General features: G+C 46.1%; 1 protein-coding gene across 1 annotated transcript in view; it reads left to right on the top strand.

Moving 5' to 3' along the window:
* The window catches only part of DAPK1 (death associated protein kinase 1), a 69,145-nt gene extending 55,253 nt beyond the window's left edge, over window positions 1–13,892 (top strand). Inside the window, exons 19-24 of the mRNA XM_017860805.1 lie at window positions 2,265–2,462; window positions 3,910–4,048; window positions 5,409–5,529; window positions 8,270–8,458; window positions 11,378–12,606; window positions 13,098–13,892. Of these exons, the coding sequence (XP_017716294.1) occupies window positions 2,265–2,462; window positions 3,910–4,048; window positions 5,409–5,529; window positions 8,270–8,458; window positions 11,378–12,606; window positions 13,098–13,131 (1,910 nt within the window). The 3' untranslated portion in view covers window positions 13,132–13,892. The remainder of the gene's footprint in view (window positions 1–2,264; window positions 2,463–3,909; window positions 4,049–5,408; window positions 5,530–8,269; window positions 8,459–11,377; window positions 12,607–13,097) is intronic.
* Window positions 13,893–15,281: the final 1,389 nt, after the last annotated feature.

Raw genomic sequence — 15,281 nt, forward strand, 5'->3', positions numbered from 1 at the left:
AGCTCCCTTGGCTCATCTCCAGGCCCACTGGGGTGGAGGGTCCCCCTGTACCGGGGGCAAAAATTGCGGGAGTTCGTGGTCTGTGTGCATTTTGCTCTTTTTCTTTTTTTTGAGATGGAGTCTCACTCTGTCGCCCAGGCTGGAGTGTGGTGGTGCAATCTCGGCTCACTGCAAGCTCTGCTTCCCTGATTCACACCATTCTCCTGCCTCAGCCTCCCGAGTAGCTGGGACTACAGGTGCCCACCACCACGCCCAGCTAATTTTTTTGTATATTTAGTAGAGACGGGGTTTCACCGTGTGAGCCAGGATGGTCTCGATCTCCTGACCTCGTGATCTGCCTGCCTTGGCCTCCCAAAGTGTTGGGATTACAGGCGTGAGCCACCGCGCCCGGCGCATTTTGCTCTCTTAAAAGTTGAACTTCCTCCGAGCTCCCCAGACAGAACTGGCTGTGGCAGCACAGAGAGAAGAGAAGCTTGTCTTGGGACCCCAGGCCCTGCTCCCGTCTGCTCTCTCACAGCCCCAGCCCCAACCCACATCAGGACCCCACACTCCCAGAGCCAATTTCTGGGTACCAGAACTTTCCACGCTTGGCCGCAGCCAGCTTTGGAGGGTGGTCCCTCCTCCTTCACTACAAGGCTGAGAAAAACCCTTTAGATCTCAGACTGCGTCTTGACGACAGGATTTCAGGTACAGAGTAAGCACTGAGGGGTAAACTAGGTGAAGAGAGCCTTCAAATCCTGTGGTGGAAGTGGTCTTGCCAGGCCCCAGAGGCCAGTGGTGGGCGGCCACAGTCCTGGCAGGATGTGGCAGTGTAGAGGGGGGCATCTCAGGTTCATTGGAGGTTCCAGGCATCCTGGGAGCCGGCTCATCTGGCCAAGTCAGTCCCCGTTCTCACACCTGCGCATGCTTATTGCTGCTTCTGAGCAGCCTGGACAGGGCCCTCACTTACCTGGCCAAGTCAGTCTCTGTTGAGCCAAATTCAGGTGACTTTTCATAGTCACTGTTACATTCAGTATCCTATACCCTGGCATGTTCCAAAATTCATGTATACGTATTCAGGACACAAAGTCTTTTCACCCACCTTCTCTCATTTAATCCTCTGTGGGACTTTGTGAGTTTGGGAATCATGAACCTAAAGTGGGCAGTTTGTCCCTGGCTCCTTCCTTGTCAGGAGTAAATTCTGCGAGTAAAGGTGGAGTGTCTGTATTAAGGATATATGAGGCTACAACTGTGTCGTTATGGATGTGGTGTTCACACTTCTGCATAATATGACTTGGTGGATCTTTGTTTTTTCCCCAGGTGGTTCTCTCTTTTTTTTAATATACCAATATTTGAGGGGGAGTAATACAAAATATATATGTATACACACACACACTTCCATGTAAGCACCCAGGTATGCACATATATGTGTACATGCATGTTATTTGTGTGTGTGTGTAGCACTACAGGGTATTAGAAGTAGGCATGGGATGGATGGATGGATAGATAGATACATAGATAGATAGATAGATAGATAGATAGATAGATAGATAGATAGACAGATAGATACACAAATAATAATGAAGGTACTTAGGGAAAGAGTTAAGCAGGTGTAGACATAAGTAGAGAAACAGACATGGATATACATGCTATAGATATGTAAGCGTGACACAAGTCGATCCGGACTTCAGTAGATGTGTGTCTTAGTTCATTTTGTATTGCTGTAACAGAATACTCAAGACAGGGTAATTGATAAGAAAAGAGGTTCATTTAGCTCATGGCTCTGCAGACTGGGAACTTCAAGTGGCATGGCACCAGCATCTGCTTTGCTTCTGGTGAGAGCTTTCGAGCTGGGTCTAAACGTGGCAGAAGGTCAAAGGGGAAGTCGACACATGGGAAGGGACAGAAACCTGCTTTACATCAACCCGCGTTCTCAGGACCTAATCTATTCCCACGAGAGCTAATCCATTCTCATGAGAGCAAGAACACACTCACTCACTCTCACCGGCACCAAGCCATTTGGGAGGGATTTGCCCTTAGGACCCAAACACCTCCCACCAGGCTTCACCTCACTGAGCATCATCACCTCACTGAGCATCAGTGATTTCAACGTGAGTTTTAGTGGGGAAAAACCATACCCAAGTCATAACAAGATGTATACACATACAGAAGAATGCCATAAGTATCACTGTGCCTACTTCGAATCCTTGGAATGCTAAGAGAAATTATGATTGAAATTTAGTTAGTGGTGTTTCACGATTGTTATCATTTTTCTTTTTCTGTAGGAGTTGGCGATTTCAGCGTGTGGGAGTTCTCTGGAAATCCTGTGTATTTCTGCTGTTATGACTATTTTGCTGCAAATGATCCCACATCAATCCATGTTGTTGTCTTTAGTCTAGAAGAGCCCTATGAGATCCAGCTGAACCAAGTGATTTTCTGGCTCAGTTTCCTGAAGTCCCTTGTCCCAGTTGAAGAACCCATAGGTGAGCTAAGTCCCTGCAGGCCAGTGATGTCCCACCTATGGTTGGCCAGGAATCACCTCCTCCTTCCAGGCTCCTGCTCTGCTCCTACTACTGCTGCTGCTGGCCTTGCACCAGGCCATGAGCAGATCCCACTGTTTGTGGCTAACAGCTGAGCCACCTTCCTTTCTCCTTCCTGCTAGGAGAAGTCCACTCTGAGAAGATTCCTGGGGCTCAGGTGTTCGTGGTGTTGTGCAGGGAGTTTTCGTTTCACAATTGCATATTCCTGCCTCAAAGGCCCATTTCTGAACAGTCCTTTGAAAGGCATTTCTCACTTTCTTTCTACACTTGAGAGCCATGGTCATTGTATGTTGGGTGCAAAATGGAATCCCTGCTTGGATAGCTACTGCACCTTTACCTAAAGGGTACAGAATTAGTCAGCAGAATGAGCTCTTCTTCATCCTGTAATTCCACTAAGAAATGAAGAAAGAGGCCGGGTGCAGTGGTTCACGCTTGTAATCCTAGCACTATGGGAAGCCGAGGTGGGGGTGAATGGCTTGAGCTCAGGAGTTCAAGACCAGCCTGGCCAACATGGCAAAACCTCATCTCTACAAAACATACAAAAACTTAGCCAGGTGTGGTGGTGTGTGCCTGTAGTCCCAGCTACTTAGGGGGCTGAGGCAGGAGGATTGCTTGAACCTGGGAGGTTGAGGCTGCAGTGAGCCAAGATCGTGCCACTGCATTTAGCCTGGGTTGACACAGTGAGACCCTGTCTCAAAAAAAAAAAAGAGAGAGAAACGAAGAAAGGGAACATGTGGACTAAATGTGTTAACTTTATTCCCAGAGGAGAGGATAACATGAAGTAAACTTCTTTTGGTCTTTGCCCACAAGAGAAGCAGCCTTCCCTGGTGAAATGCAACACTCAGCAGTCAATTTTTTTTTCCAGAAAAGCATATAATAATACAAGGAATTGGGCTTAATACCCCTCTGGGTACTGCCAGTTTTGCCTCTTTCTTTCTCCTTTTTTTCGTTTGTTTTAAACACTCCCTTAAGTGAGAGGCTGTTTGTGTGACTTGTAGGTTTGTATCTCTCACCCATCTCTGTGGTGTTGCTGCACTCTGAGGTCTCTCTTTGGTCTTGTAAATGGCGTCCCCCTTGTCAGAGGTTAAATTTTCCCTGTCCTTATATGTAGGGGCTATTTGGAGACTGAGAAATTGTCTTTGTCATTCTGGTCCACTTTGAGCAACCTTCCTTGTGGCCTAGGAGATGGGCTTATCCTGTCATTGGCCAGGCTGGGGCCTTCTAGGGTCACAGAGCACAGCAGGCATGGGGCCTTCATGTCTGTGGCAGGTTGCACTTGTACCTGGAGAGTCGGCCTGGGTATGAGGCCAACACACCCCCCTCACCTGGGCAGGAGAGGCAGCCAGGTAGGAGGACCCACGCCCTGAAGCAGTTCCCTGTCTGTCCCCAGCCTTCGGTGGCAAGCTGAAGAACCCACTCCAAGTTGTCCTGGTGGCCACCCATGCTGACATCATGAATGTTCCTCGACCGGCTGGAGGCGAGTTTGGATATGACAAAGACACATCGTTGCTGAAAGAGATTAGGAACAGGTGAGGGGCAGCCATCTAGTCTCCAGCTCATGGACAGCCTCCTCTCCCTGAGAACTGAAGCAGAGGTGTGAAAAGTACAGAGGAAGCCTCAGGAACCAGAGAAAGGTTTTAAAAGTCGTTCTTTCTTGGTCGACTCCGTTCTTGTACAGGTTGTGTATCCCTTATTGGAAATGATTGGCTTTAGAAGTGTTTCTGATTTCATATTTGTTTGGATTTTAATGTATTTACGTATATATAGTGGTTGAACATCCTAATTCAAAAATTCTAAATCTGAAATGCTCTAATAACCTTCCCTTTGCATGTCTTGTCTTTGCCCAGAAAGTTTTTGGATTTTGGAACATTTCAGATTTCTGGATTAGGGATGCACAACCATTATTTTTCATTTTTATTAAAACAATGAATCCGCATAATAAATCAAATACAAATGAAGAGCACGTGATGAAAGGCAACCATCTTTCCCCTTCTTCCTACCTCCCAGCAACACTGCCCGGAGGTGACTTCGTTTAGCTCTTTAGATTTCAGTACGCAGTATTCAGTGTTCAGAAACACTAATCAGTATATCTTACAATATAACTTGCAACCTACTAGTGAGTCTTAAAATTCATTTAGGAAGTCATGGCCAATTCTTTTTAAAATGGGATGAATGCAATGGGATACGACAGGGCAGGACAGGACAGGACAGGACAGGACAGGATAGGCTAGGCTAGGATAGGATAGATCAGAGTACTTTTCAAGTCAAGTATTATTTTGTAAGACGTTTGTTTCACTGAAGAGTATGGGTATGTATAGGATTATGATGTAAAATATGTTTTTACTTAGAGTCTATCAAAAAGTTTGAACCTGCAGCTTTATATAATATACTAGTATCTCTGATCTTGCATTATCAACTTGAGACACTTATTTATTGTCTTGAGACACTATATCTGTTGTCAGATATAAAAATGGGGCTTCTATTAATATTTTTAGGTCAGTGTTGTAGCTTTTGCATCCACACCTCTATTCTTAGTCCCTCCACTTTCCACAGTATCTCTTGTCCTCACTTGTAAGGTGCGAGCATTAGGCCTCACCTTTCCTGCCTCGGGAGAAGCTGACATCTTTCCATGCTGTGTTCCTTCTGCTTCGTGCAAACCTGAAGTTCCCGCTCCTGTGACTCTGAGTGTATGCCAATTTCCCCAAGTCTCTGCACCCACTGTGACGAGGCAGAGCTCACCAACAGCAGGGATGGGGAGGGGCCTTTGCAAGGACGCCAGGACTTTCCTTGCCTCCTACCAGCCTCTTGAGCCAATAGGAGCCTGGCCCCTCCATGGAAAGGCCTGGGGAGATTGAGTCACTGCTGAGGAGGCTGCTGCTCTTCCCTTAGGTTTGGAAATGATCTTCACATTTCAAATAAGCTGTTTGTTCTGGATGCTGGGGCGTCTGGGTCAAAGGACATGAAGGTACTGCGAAATCATCTGCAAGAAATACGAAGCCAGATTGTTTCAGTAAGTACACCCTAGAGAGGGCCTGGACCCCTTTGTACTTCCTGGTTTGCCTTCAGTTTCAGGGAACTGTTTCATAGTAGAACTCAGTAAGAGGTGTCTGCCTGGACATGCTTTTATTCTAGTGCTCTGGGAAAATAAAAGAAGAATAGAGAAACAAGGAGATGATGGGAGATGAAGGGTTATTATGGGCAAAGGTGGACCACTTCAATTTTATGAAATTCTTACCAATTTATTGGTTTCTTTAAAAATACTTATTTTATTTTTTCAGAGACAGGATCTCACACTGTCATCCAGGCTGGAGTACAGTGGTGTGATCATAGCTCACTGTAGCCTTGAACTCCAGGGCTCAAGCAGTCTGCCTGCCTCAGCCTCCCAAGTATCTAGGACTATAGGCATGCACCACCATGTCTGGCTAATTTTTTTGATTTTTGGTAGAGACAGGGTCTCACTGTGTTGCCCAGGCTGGTCTCAAACTCCTAGGCTCAGGTGTAAGCCACCATGTCTGGCCAATTAAACAAAAAAAAAAAAATTTCAAAAGTGACTTATTGTGGAATATTTTAAAAATTCAGAAAAGTAGAAAAACAGTCACAAACTTTTTTGAAAGAAAAGAATAAATGAACAAAGGGAATGAGACTGCATTCTTGGATTGCAAGATATGACTGAATATTTTATTTTTCCCTCGTTATATAAATGTAATACAGTTTCAGTTAGCATCTGAATGGGTTGAGGGGATTGGGATTTTTATCTTAAAATTTCCATGGAAAAATTAATTGAACATATTATAAAGCCCCTGATAATCAATACAGTTAGATAGGAGGAAAAGCTTAGAGAGTGTAGAAGTAAATTATAATATCTTTAGAAATGTAATGGAAAATAAATATGTTATTTGAATTTAATGGGGTAAAGATTATTTAATAAATGAACCTGGCACAACTGGCTATTTGTCTGGAAGAAAATAAAGTTGGATTCCTACACCCTACAAAGTCCAAAAATAAATGGATTAAAACTTTTAAATGTAAAAACATAAAACAATAAATACCTTGAATAGAAATTGTGGAGAATGTATTTTCAAAATAACTAGGGACTGAGGAAACCTGTTAAGATCTAAAACCCTGGAAATTTTAAAAGAAAATACATCTATTTGAAAATCAAAAAATGTTTAAAATGTTTTTCTGGCAAACAAGTAAACACAGCTGAAAGGTGAAATAGGCTTGGAAAAAGCCTTCTCAGTGCATTGGACAGATAAAAGGCCACATCATAATGCTCAAAAAGCTCTCCAGAATTGGTAAGAAAGGGGCAAGCATCCCAGTGGAGAAGTGGTGGCATTCGCTCTGGACTCTTCCTGCTGCCCACGCCTGAGGACAAACGTGGGCAGATGCTGTCTCTCTCTCTTACCTTTGAAGCTGCCTCTGGGTGTGTCTCTCCCTCTCTTTTTTTTTTTTTTAAACTGCTTTGCTAATAGGAAAATGCTGTGCTTTCCACACCAGATTCAGGTTCCAGACATGCTTGCAGAATTCTCGGGAAACCCTTTCCTGTCTCCAGAAAACCCTGCCCTTCACACCAGATACCCTCTTTGGGGCATCCCCATTGTGGCATCATCAGAAGATAGGGAGTAGTCCGGTGAGGCCTGGGAGGAATCTGTCACAGAAACCTGGGGCGGTGATCCGGGAACTAACAGTGATCTGTGAGGCCCCAGGGCTTCCCCACCAGGTCTGGACTGGGCTGCATTCCTGAGGCAGGAGGGAATCCCTGGAGATTTTTGAGCTGGGCTCTGGCATGATCTGCTGCATCTCAGACACCCCCCGCCTAACCCCTAAACTCCTGAGCTCAGGCAGGTGGAGCCCACCATGTCAACTGCACTCACCCCTGAGAATTTTGTTTTTGAATGCAGAGTGGAATTTAGCTGACATAAAAGAATTTGAGAGAGGAGTGTGGAATTAATGGCACAGTGCAGCCTGTGGCTTGTGTGGTTTCTAATTCAGAGGTATGTGGATTACATGAGTCTGTAACACAGGCTGATTTAATTAACCCAGTTAAAAGGTTAAAAATCCACTTCAGCCTATATACCAAGAATGGGTCTAATTGGAAGCACTATTTCAGCAACAGCCCCCATGAATGCCTCATTTACTGATAAACACTCACTCTAATATTGATGATGGCACTCATTCTCTTTTCCTCTGTTCATAAAGTGACCATTGCCTGAGTGAAACAGTCACAAGAGAGATAGAAAGCGAGGGAAGAAAGGCGGGAGGGAGGAAGAAGTGAGGGAGCGAAACATTAGGAGTTGGTGAACATTAGTTGATTGAGTGACTGAGTCCACAGTTCCAAAAACATTCCTGGAAGACTCAAAATCTATTTAACATGAACCAAAGAGCCTTTATAAAACTTTATAGTTGCTCAATAGATTAGGCTTCAAGGCAAGTCTAAAAAACAACCGCCCCAGCACTCAACCCAAAAAGCACTAACTAGCTGGACGCAGTGGTGTGTACCTGTAGTCAGAGCTACTCAGGAGACGGAGACAAGAGGATTACTTGAGCCCAAGGGTTTGAGACCAACCTGGGCAATGATGAGATCCAGTCTAAAAAAAAGAAGAAAAACATCAACAACAACAAAAACAAACCCACTCATTCATCAAATCACATGCAAGGCGCCTGAATGAAAGGCGTCCTTTCCACTGTGGCTCTGCTCAGAGCACCCACAGCTGCAGGTGAGTTAACCTGTCCCGCCGTGCCCCTTCTAGGTCTGCCCTCCCATGACTCACCTGTGTGAGAAAATCATCTCCACGCTGCCTTCCTGGAGGAAGCTCAATGGACCCAACCAGCTGATGTCGCTGCAGCAGTTTGTGTACGATGTGCAAGACCAGCTGAACCCTCTGGCCAGCGAGGAGGACCTCAGGCATATTGCTCAGCAGCTCCACAGCACAGGCGAGGTGAGGCCCAGGGAGCCCAGGCAGGGGGCCGTGAGAGGTGCCAGGGACTCAGCCTGCCCCAAATTCCAGCTCTTGGAGGTGGTGTGAGCCTGGGGAAGCAGTGTGGAAATGGCCCGGCTACCTACAGTATTTCCAGACGTGTGACAAACAGCCTCAAGTGACGCTCTGAACTGCAGTTCTTGGCTTACCCTAGGAGCTGTCATTTTGTCTTGTGTTTTGCTTTTGTTTCCAGTGTTTTGCTTTTGTTTCCAGAGTGTGTTCGTTTGGGAGTGCAGTACCCGCTGCCCTGGGTGACTGGGTCTCTCTTCACTCCCCCTGGGCACCGGGAGCTTAACCTGCTACTGCTGGCAGCCTTCAGGATGGCTGCTTTCTATCAGCGTGGAGTTACCAGCTCCACACAGATCTCCTGGGCGCAAAAACAGTTGAGAAAGGCAGTAAGGTATCCTTGTGGAGACGATGTCTGGAGACACAAAGACAGAGAACTCTAGTGCACAGATACACAGAGTAATCACAATTAGAGATGCACATGAAAAACTCTAGCAGGCAATGCCCTGCGGAAATGATTGAGAACAGGAGGCTTTGCTCTGGTTCTCTGACATTCAGCACCGGGGCGCGTTTTGGAAACCCTGTTCTAATGGCATCATGTGCCTGTCCTCAGAAAGGGTGCAATGCCTTCACGTTTCTCCACCATGTGAAATCGGGAGCCTACATGAACTAGTGTGGGCCAAGAAAAACGGTTCTGAATATTGCAACTAAAAGCAGCTCTGAGATTATTAAAAGCCAGATGCTTACGTCCCCAATCTCAGGTGCCAGGTCTGGCCCTATAGCCAGTTTGTATGAGTCATGTTTTCTTGAAACTAAACCTGAATCCACAAGCCAGGACCTTGAAAACTGGAGCCGCCTGGCAGTAATTTCATCAGCCTTTAAACTCCTAAACAGCCAGCGAATCTGCCAACACCTCCAGGAATACTTTAAAGTGATTGAATCCAAGGAGGAACACAGGTGAAGGACCGCATCTTAGATGAAAAAATACTGCTGGATATAAAAAAAAGTGTCAACTCTAATACTAAACTCCTTTGGCACAGGAGTCCCTTGCTTTCTAGTACTAGACCAGCAACTTTCTAGATCATAGCATATAGTCTCCTTTATTTGTCATTACATCCCTGCTTGCTCTTGAGACTTTAGTCAATACATGATTAGTCAATACATGAAGACGTAAAGGAGGAGGGACGTTAAGCAGCAGGAACTACATTGTGTGGCCTGACTTTGATGGGCCCGGGGCCTCCTCCAGACCTGCCTTCCATGTCTCATCTGCAGATCTTCAGAACTCCCCAGTGGCCCTTCTGACTCTGTTTTCTGGGCCAGGGTCCCACACTGCATTTCGCTGACTGTCTTGGCTCCCTGCCCTCCTCCACTGTGGGACACATTTGTCTTTCCTGAGCCTGAGGCGATGAGCAGTGTTTAGGAGCAAACTGCAAATGGCATTCCAGCCAATGCTGTATCAGGAACTAGATCGATACTGACTCTGCCCTCCAGGAATTTTCAACCTAGGTTCAATTTTGAATAGACTCAGACAGGGGGCATCTTTCAGGTTTAAGCCAGACTGTGGGCAAGAAAGTACTGTGTAGTCACTCGTGGAGTCGGAGCCTCCAAGTGAGGGAGTCCAGTGCGACGGCCACTCTCCAAGAGAGGAAACAGAACTGTTCCATAAAGGGAAAATTCCTTCTGGTTTTTTTCACTTTTTTTTCCTTTTTTATTTTTTTAAGACATAAACACAGCCCAAAAGCTGAAGTCCCCTTGAGCCATCATCTCTGGTCTCATTCCTCTCTCCCCTTCTCTGAGGCCAACTATGGCAGCATATCCTTCCAGGCCTTCTCTATGTGTGTGTTAAACATTCACATAATGGTATAATAATACAATGTTCTCTTTTTTGAAAAATTTCAAGCCTTTAGAGAAGTTGCAAGGATAGTACCATGAACTCATATACGTTACATTTATTTTTTTTTTTAATTAATTAATTTTTTTTTTTTCAAGATAGAGTCTCACTCTGTTGCCCAGGCTGGAGTGCAGTGGCAAAATCTCAGCTCACTGCAGCCTCCGCCTCCTGGATTCAAGTGATTCTCCTGCCTCAGCCTCCTGAGTAGCTGTGATTACAGATATAAGCCACCACGCCCAGATAAGTTTTGTATTTTTAGAAGAGATGGGGTTTTACCATGTTGGCCAGGCTGGTCTCAAACTCCTGACCTCAAGTGATCCACCTGCCTCAGCCTCCCAAAGTGCTGTGATTACAGGCATGAGTCACGGTACCCAGCCTACTACATTTAAGCCGATCAGTTGGTGACATTTTGCTACATTTGCTCGATTCCTTTCCTTTCTATTTATTTACTTATTTATTTTGCAGACATGATACATTTCTTCCCTAAATAATTTAGCCTGTATCTCCTAAGGAGAAGGATATTTTCCCACACAACCCAATATAATTGATGATTCCAGAAACACAACATTAATACAGTACTATGATTGAATATATCATCTTCATACAAGGGTTTGCCACTGGTCCCAATAATTTCTTTTAAAGGTATTTTTATTTATGTACTTATTTTGGGATTCAGAATCCAGTCTAAAATCACTCATTGCATTTGGTTGCTATCTCCCTTTTTTTTTCTTTTCATTTCACTGGCCTTTTTGAAGACTCCAGGGGAGTTGTTTTTCAGAATCTCTATTCTGACATTTTCAAGCTGCTTTTCTCCACTCGGTATTTGGTTTTTGAGATGCATCTATGTGGAATGGCCTCGGGTCACTCCTTAGAGCATCTGCTCAGCCTCTGTTGCCGGGATCAGGCCCTTTTGTGCTCCAAGTGGCTGGTGCACCTGGCCAGGGCTCTGCCCCTAAGCGTGACTTTCTGTTGTCTCCCCGCAGATCAACATCATGCAAAGTGAAACAGTTCAGGACGTGCTGCTCCTGGACCCCCGCTGGCTCTGCACAAATGTCCTGGGGAAGTTGCTGTCCGTGGAGACCCCGCGGGCACTGCACCACTACCGGGGCCGCTACACCGTGGAGGACATCCAGCGCCTGGTGCCTGACAGCGACGTGGAGGAGCTGCTGCAGATCCTCGATGCCATGGACATCTGCGCCCGGGACCTGAGCAGTGGGACCATGGTGGACGTCCCAGCCCTGATCAAGACAGACAGCCTGCACCGCTCCTGGGCCGATGAGGAGGACGAGGTGATGGTGTATGGCGGCGTGCGCATCGTGCCCGTGGAGCACCTCACCCCCTTCCCGTGTGGCATCTTTCACAAGGTCCAGGTGAACCTGTGCCGGTGGATCCACCAGCAAAGCACGGAGGGCGATGCGGACATCCGCCTGTGGGTGAATGGCTGCAAGCTGGCTAATCGTGGGGCCGAGCTGCTGGTGCTGCTGGTCAACCACGGCCAGGGCATTGAGGTCCAGGTCCGCGGCCTGGAGACAGAAAAGATCAAGTGCTGCCTGCTGCTGGACTCGGTGTGCAGCACCATTGAGAACGTCATGGCCACCACGCTGCCGGGGCTCCTGACTGTGAAGCATTACCTGAGCCCCCAGCAGCTGCGGGAGCACCACGAGCCTGTCATGATCTACCAGCCACGGGACTTCTTCCGGGCACAGACTCTGAAGGAAACCTCACTGACCAACACCATGGGGGGGTACAAGGAAAGCTTCAGCAGCATCATGTGCTTCGGGTGTCACGATGTCTACTCGCAGGCCAGCCTCGGCATGGACATCCACGCATCAGACCTGAACCTCCTCACTCGGAGGAAACTGAGTCGCCTGCTGGACCCGCCCGACCCCCTGGGGAAGGACTGGTGCCTTCTCGCCATGAACTTAGGCCTCCCTGACCTCGTGGCAAAGTACAACACCAATAACGGGGCTCCCAAGGATTTCCTCCCCAGCCCCCTCCACGCCCTGCTGCGAGAATGGACCGCCTACCCTGAGAGCACGGTGGGCACCCTCATGTCCAAACTGAGGGAGCTGGGTCGCCGGGATGCTGCAGACTTTTTGCTGAAGGCATCTTCTGTGTTCAAAATCAACCTGGATGGCAACGGCCAGGAGGCCTATGCCTCGAGCTGCAACAGCGGCACCTCTTACAATTCCATTAGCTCTGTTGTGTCCCGGTGAGGACAGCCTCTGGCTTGGGCAGGGTCTGTTTGGACTGCAGAAGCAAGGGGGTGATGTAGCCCATCCTTTCCTTTGGAGATGCTGAGGGTGTTTCTTCCTGTGCCCATAGCCAGGGGGATGCCACTCCTCCCTCCCTCCCTCCGGCTAGACCTGTTTCTCTGCCGCTACCTCCCTCCCCCTCTCATTCCATTGTCTGTGGATGGTCATTGTAGTTTCAGAGCAGAGCAAATGTTTTACTTTGGCCACTCAAAAAGCTAGTGTACCTGCCTCCTCTCAGTGTTTTGGACTCCATCTCTCATCCTCCAGTACCTTGCTTCTTACTGATAATTTTGCTGGAATTCCTAACTTTTCAATGACTTTTTTTTAACTACTATGTTGATTGTCCTTTAAAAAAGAAAAGTGCATATTTATCCAAAATGTGTATGTATTTCTTATATGCTTTTCTTTGTTATATCATTTCCTCAGCTTATCTCTTTTATATTTGTAGGAGAAACTCCCATGTACGGAATCCCACTGTATGACTTATAAACAGACAATATGTGAGTGCCTTTTGCAGAAGAGGGTGTGTTTGAAATCATCAGAGTCAGCCAGGAGCTGTCACCAAGGAAACGCTACCTCTCTGTCCCTTGCTGTATGCTAATCATCGCCAGAGGTGCTTCACCCTGAGTTTTGTTTTGTATTTGTTTTCTGACAGTTTCTGTGTTGTGGTTGGCAAGGAAAGGGGAGAAAGGAATCCTCCTCCAGGGTGATTTTCATGATCAGTGTTGTTGCTCTAGGAAGGCATTTTTCAGTTTGCTTTTGTTCCAATGTCAATGTGAACGTCCACATGAAACCTACAAACTGTCACGCTTCCTCATTCCCTCTCATCTCAGGTAGAAGGTTGACACGGTTGTAGGATTACAGAGACCTATGTAAGAATTCGGAAGACCCCTGACTCATCATTTGTGGGTGGCAGTCCCTTGTAATTGGTGCATAGCAGATGGTTTCCACATTTAGATCCTGGTTTGGTAACTTCCTGTACTTGAAGTCTACAAGCAGAAAATAAAGGAATCAAGTTTTCTTCCATGATTTTAAATTGTGATCGAGTTTTAAATTGATATGAGGGAACATGTCCTAATTCTTCTGTCCTGAGAAGCATGTAATGTTAATGTTATATCATGTATATATATATATGCACTATGTATATACATATATATTAATACTGGTATTTTACTTAATCTATAAAATGTCGTTAAAAGTTGTTTTTTTCTTTTTTTATAAATAAACTGTTGCTCGTTGCATTCGTTTTGTTGATCTTTAATTCAAAAGGATTTCTTTTATTTGTTGTGTTTTACGGTTGTCATCCCACATAGCAGGGCAACCCAGTCCAAAACCTACAAAATCATTACACCCAAACTCTCAGGGTTTTTTAGATGCTGATTATTACTAAAATTAGGAATCGTGTGGGAAAGTGAAAAGAGCCCAGGTAATTTTCACATTTCTTCCCATTGTAAATAAAACAGGCCTCTTAGATTGTTCTTGGGTGAAGCAAAAAAAAACCAAATTGCCTCTTTTAGTTTTGGCAATGGGGAACAGAGGACGCTCTTGCTACTTCTACACAAAAGTGAAGGGATGACACCAGGAGGAAGAGAAAACCTACAGCAAAAAGACCTTCATGCCTTTCTTACATTTTCAGTTCATTTTTGTTTGAAGCAAGTTGTCCACAATCAACATGATTAATGTTTATAATGAGAAAAGAAGTTCTGATGAATAAAATTAAAACTAGACATAGCTGTGTCTACAAAGGATGAGACTGAAATGGAAATTGTGGTCACCTTAAGGAGTGGAAACTCCTTTTCTTAGCTCCTTCCTGAGTGTTGGCCTCACTCTCTCCTACTTCAAAAGACTGTTTCCTGTAGCAGCAGGTAGCTAAAAACCAGAGAGAAGGGATTTGTCTCTTGCAGCATCTATATGTAAAATCCCAGAGTGGGACTCTGATTGGATTAGCTTGGGTCAATAGCTATCCCTGTGCAAATTTGGAAAAGACAGAGTTATTAGGATTGGCCTCATCACCCAATGAGCTGTTGCGGGAGGAGCAGTTCTCCCCAAGACCAGGGTTCTGTTAGTAGAAGACAGGTGAGGGAGGATACTGGGGAAACACATTTGAGTTACTGTAAAAGTCTTAATGCTTTTCTTTTTTTGAGAGGGAGAGAGGGCTTGGCTTCTGTGACCCAGGCTGTGGTGCAGTGGCATGATCATAGCTCACTGTTGCTTCAAAGTCCAGGGCTCCAGCAGTCCTTCCGACTCAACCTCCTGAGTAGCTAGGACTACAGGTGCACACCACCATGCCCGGCTAATTTTTTTTTTTTTTTAAGAGATGATCTCACTATGTTGCCCAGGCTGGTCTCAAACTTCTAGCTTCAAGCCATCCTCCCACCTCTGCCTGCTAAAGTGATAGGATTACAGGCCTGAGCCACAATACCCAGCCAGTGCTTTTGTTTTATGCAAGTCCTAGGACAGGCACCTGTTCATATGATTGTGGAGTTCCCGGGCTCCTGAAATGTTGGGACCACAGTTAGGAATCATTGCAACCCAAAGGTCAAGAGCTTAAGGATCACTCAACTCACTGCCCCATCTTGGGAAATGGCCCATCTTGGGACTCTTCAGGGGGCAGTTTGGGGTCTTCTGTACC

Source organism: Rhinopithecus bieti, unplaced genomic scaffold (assembly GCF_001698545.2).
Source record: "Rhinopithecus bieti isolate Rb0 unplaced genomic scaffold, ASM169854v2 scaffold_57045, whole genome shotgun sequence".
In the NCBI taxonomy this organism is placed as follows: Eukaryota; Metazoa; Chordata; class Mammalia; order Primates; family Cercopithecidae; genus Rhinopithecus; species Rhinopithecus bieti.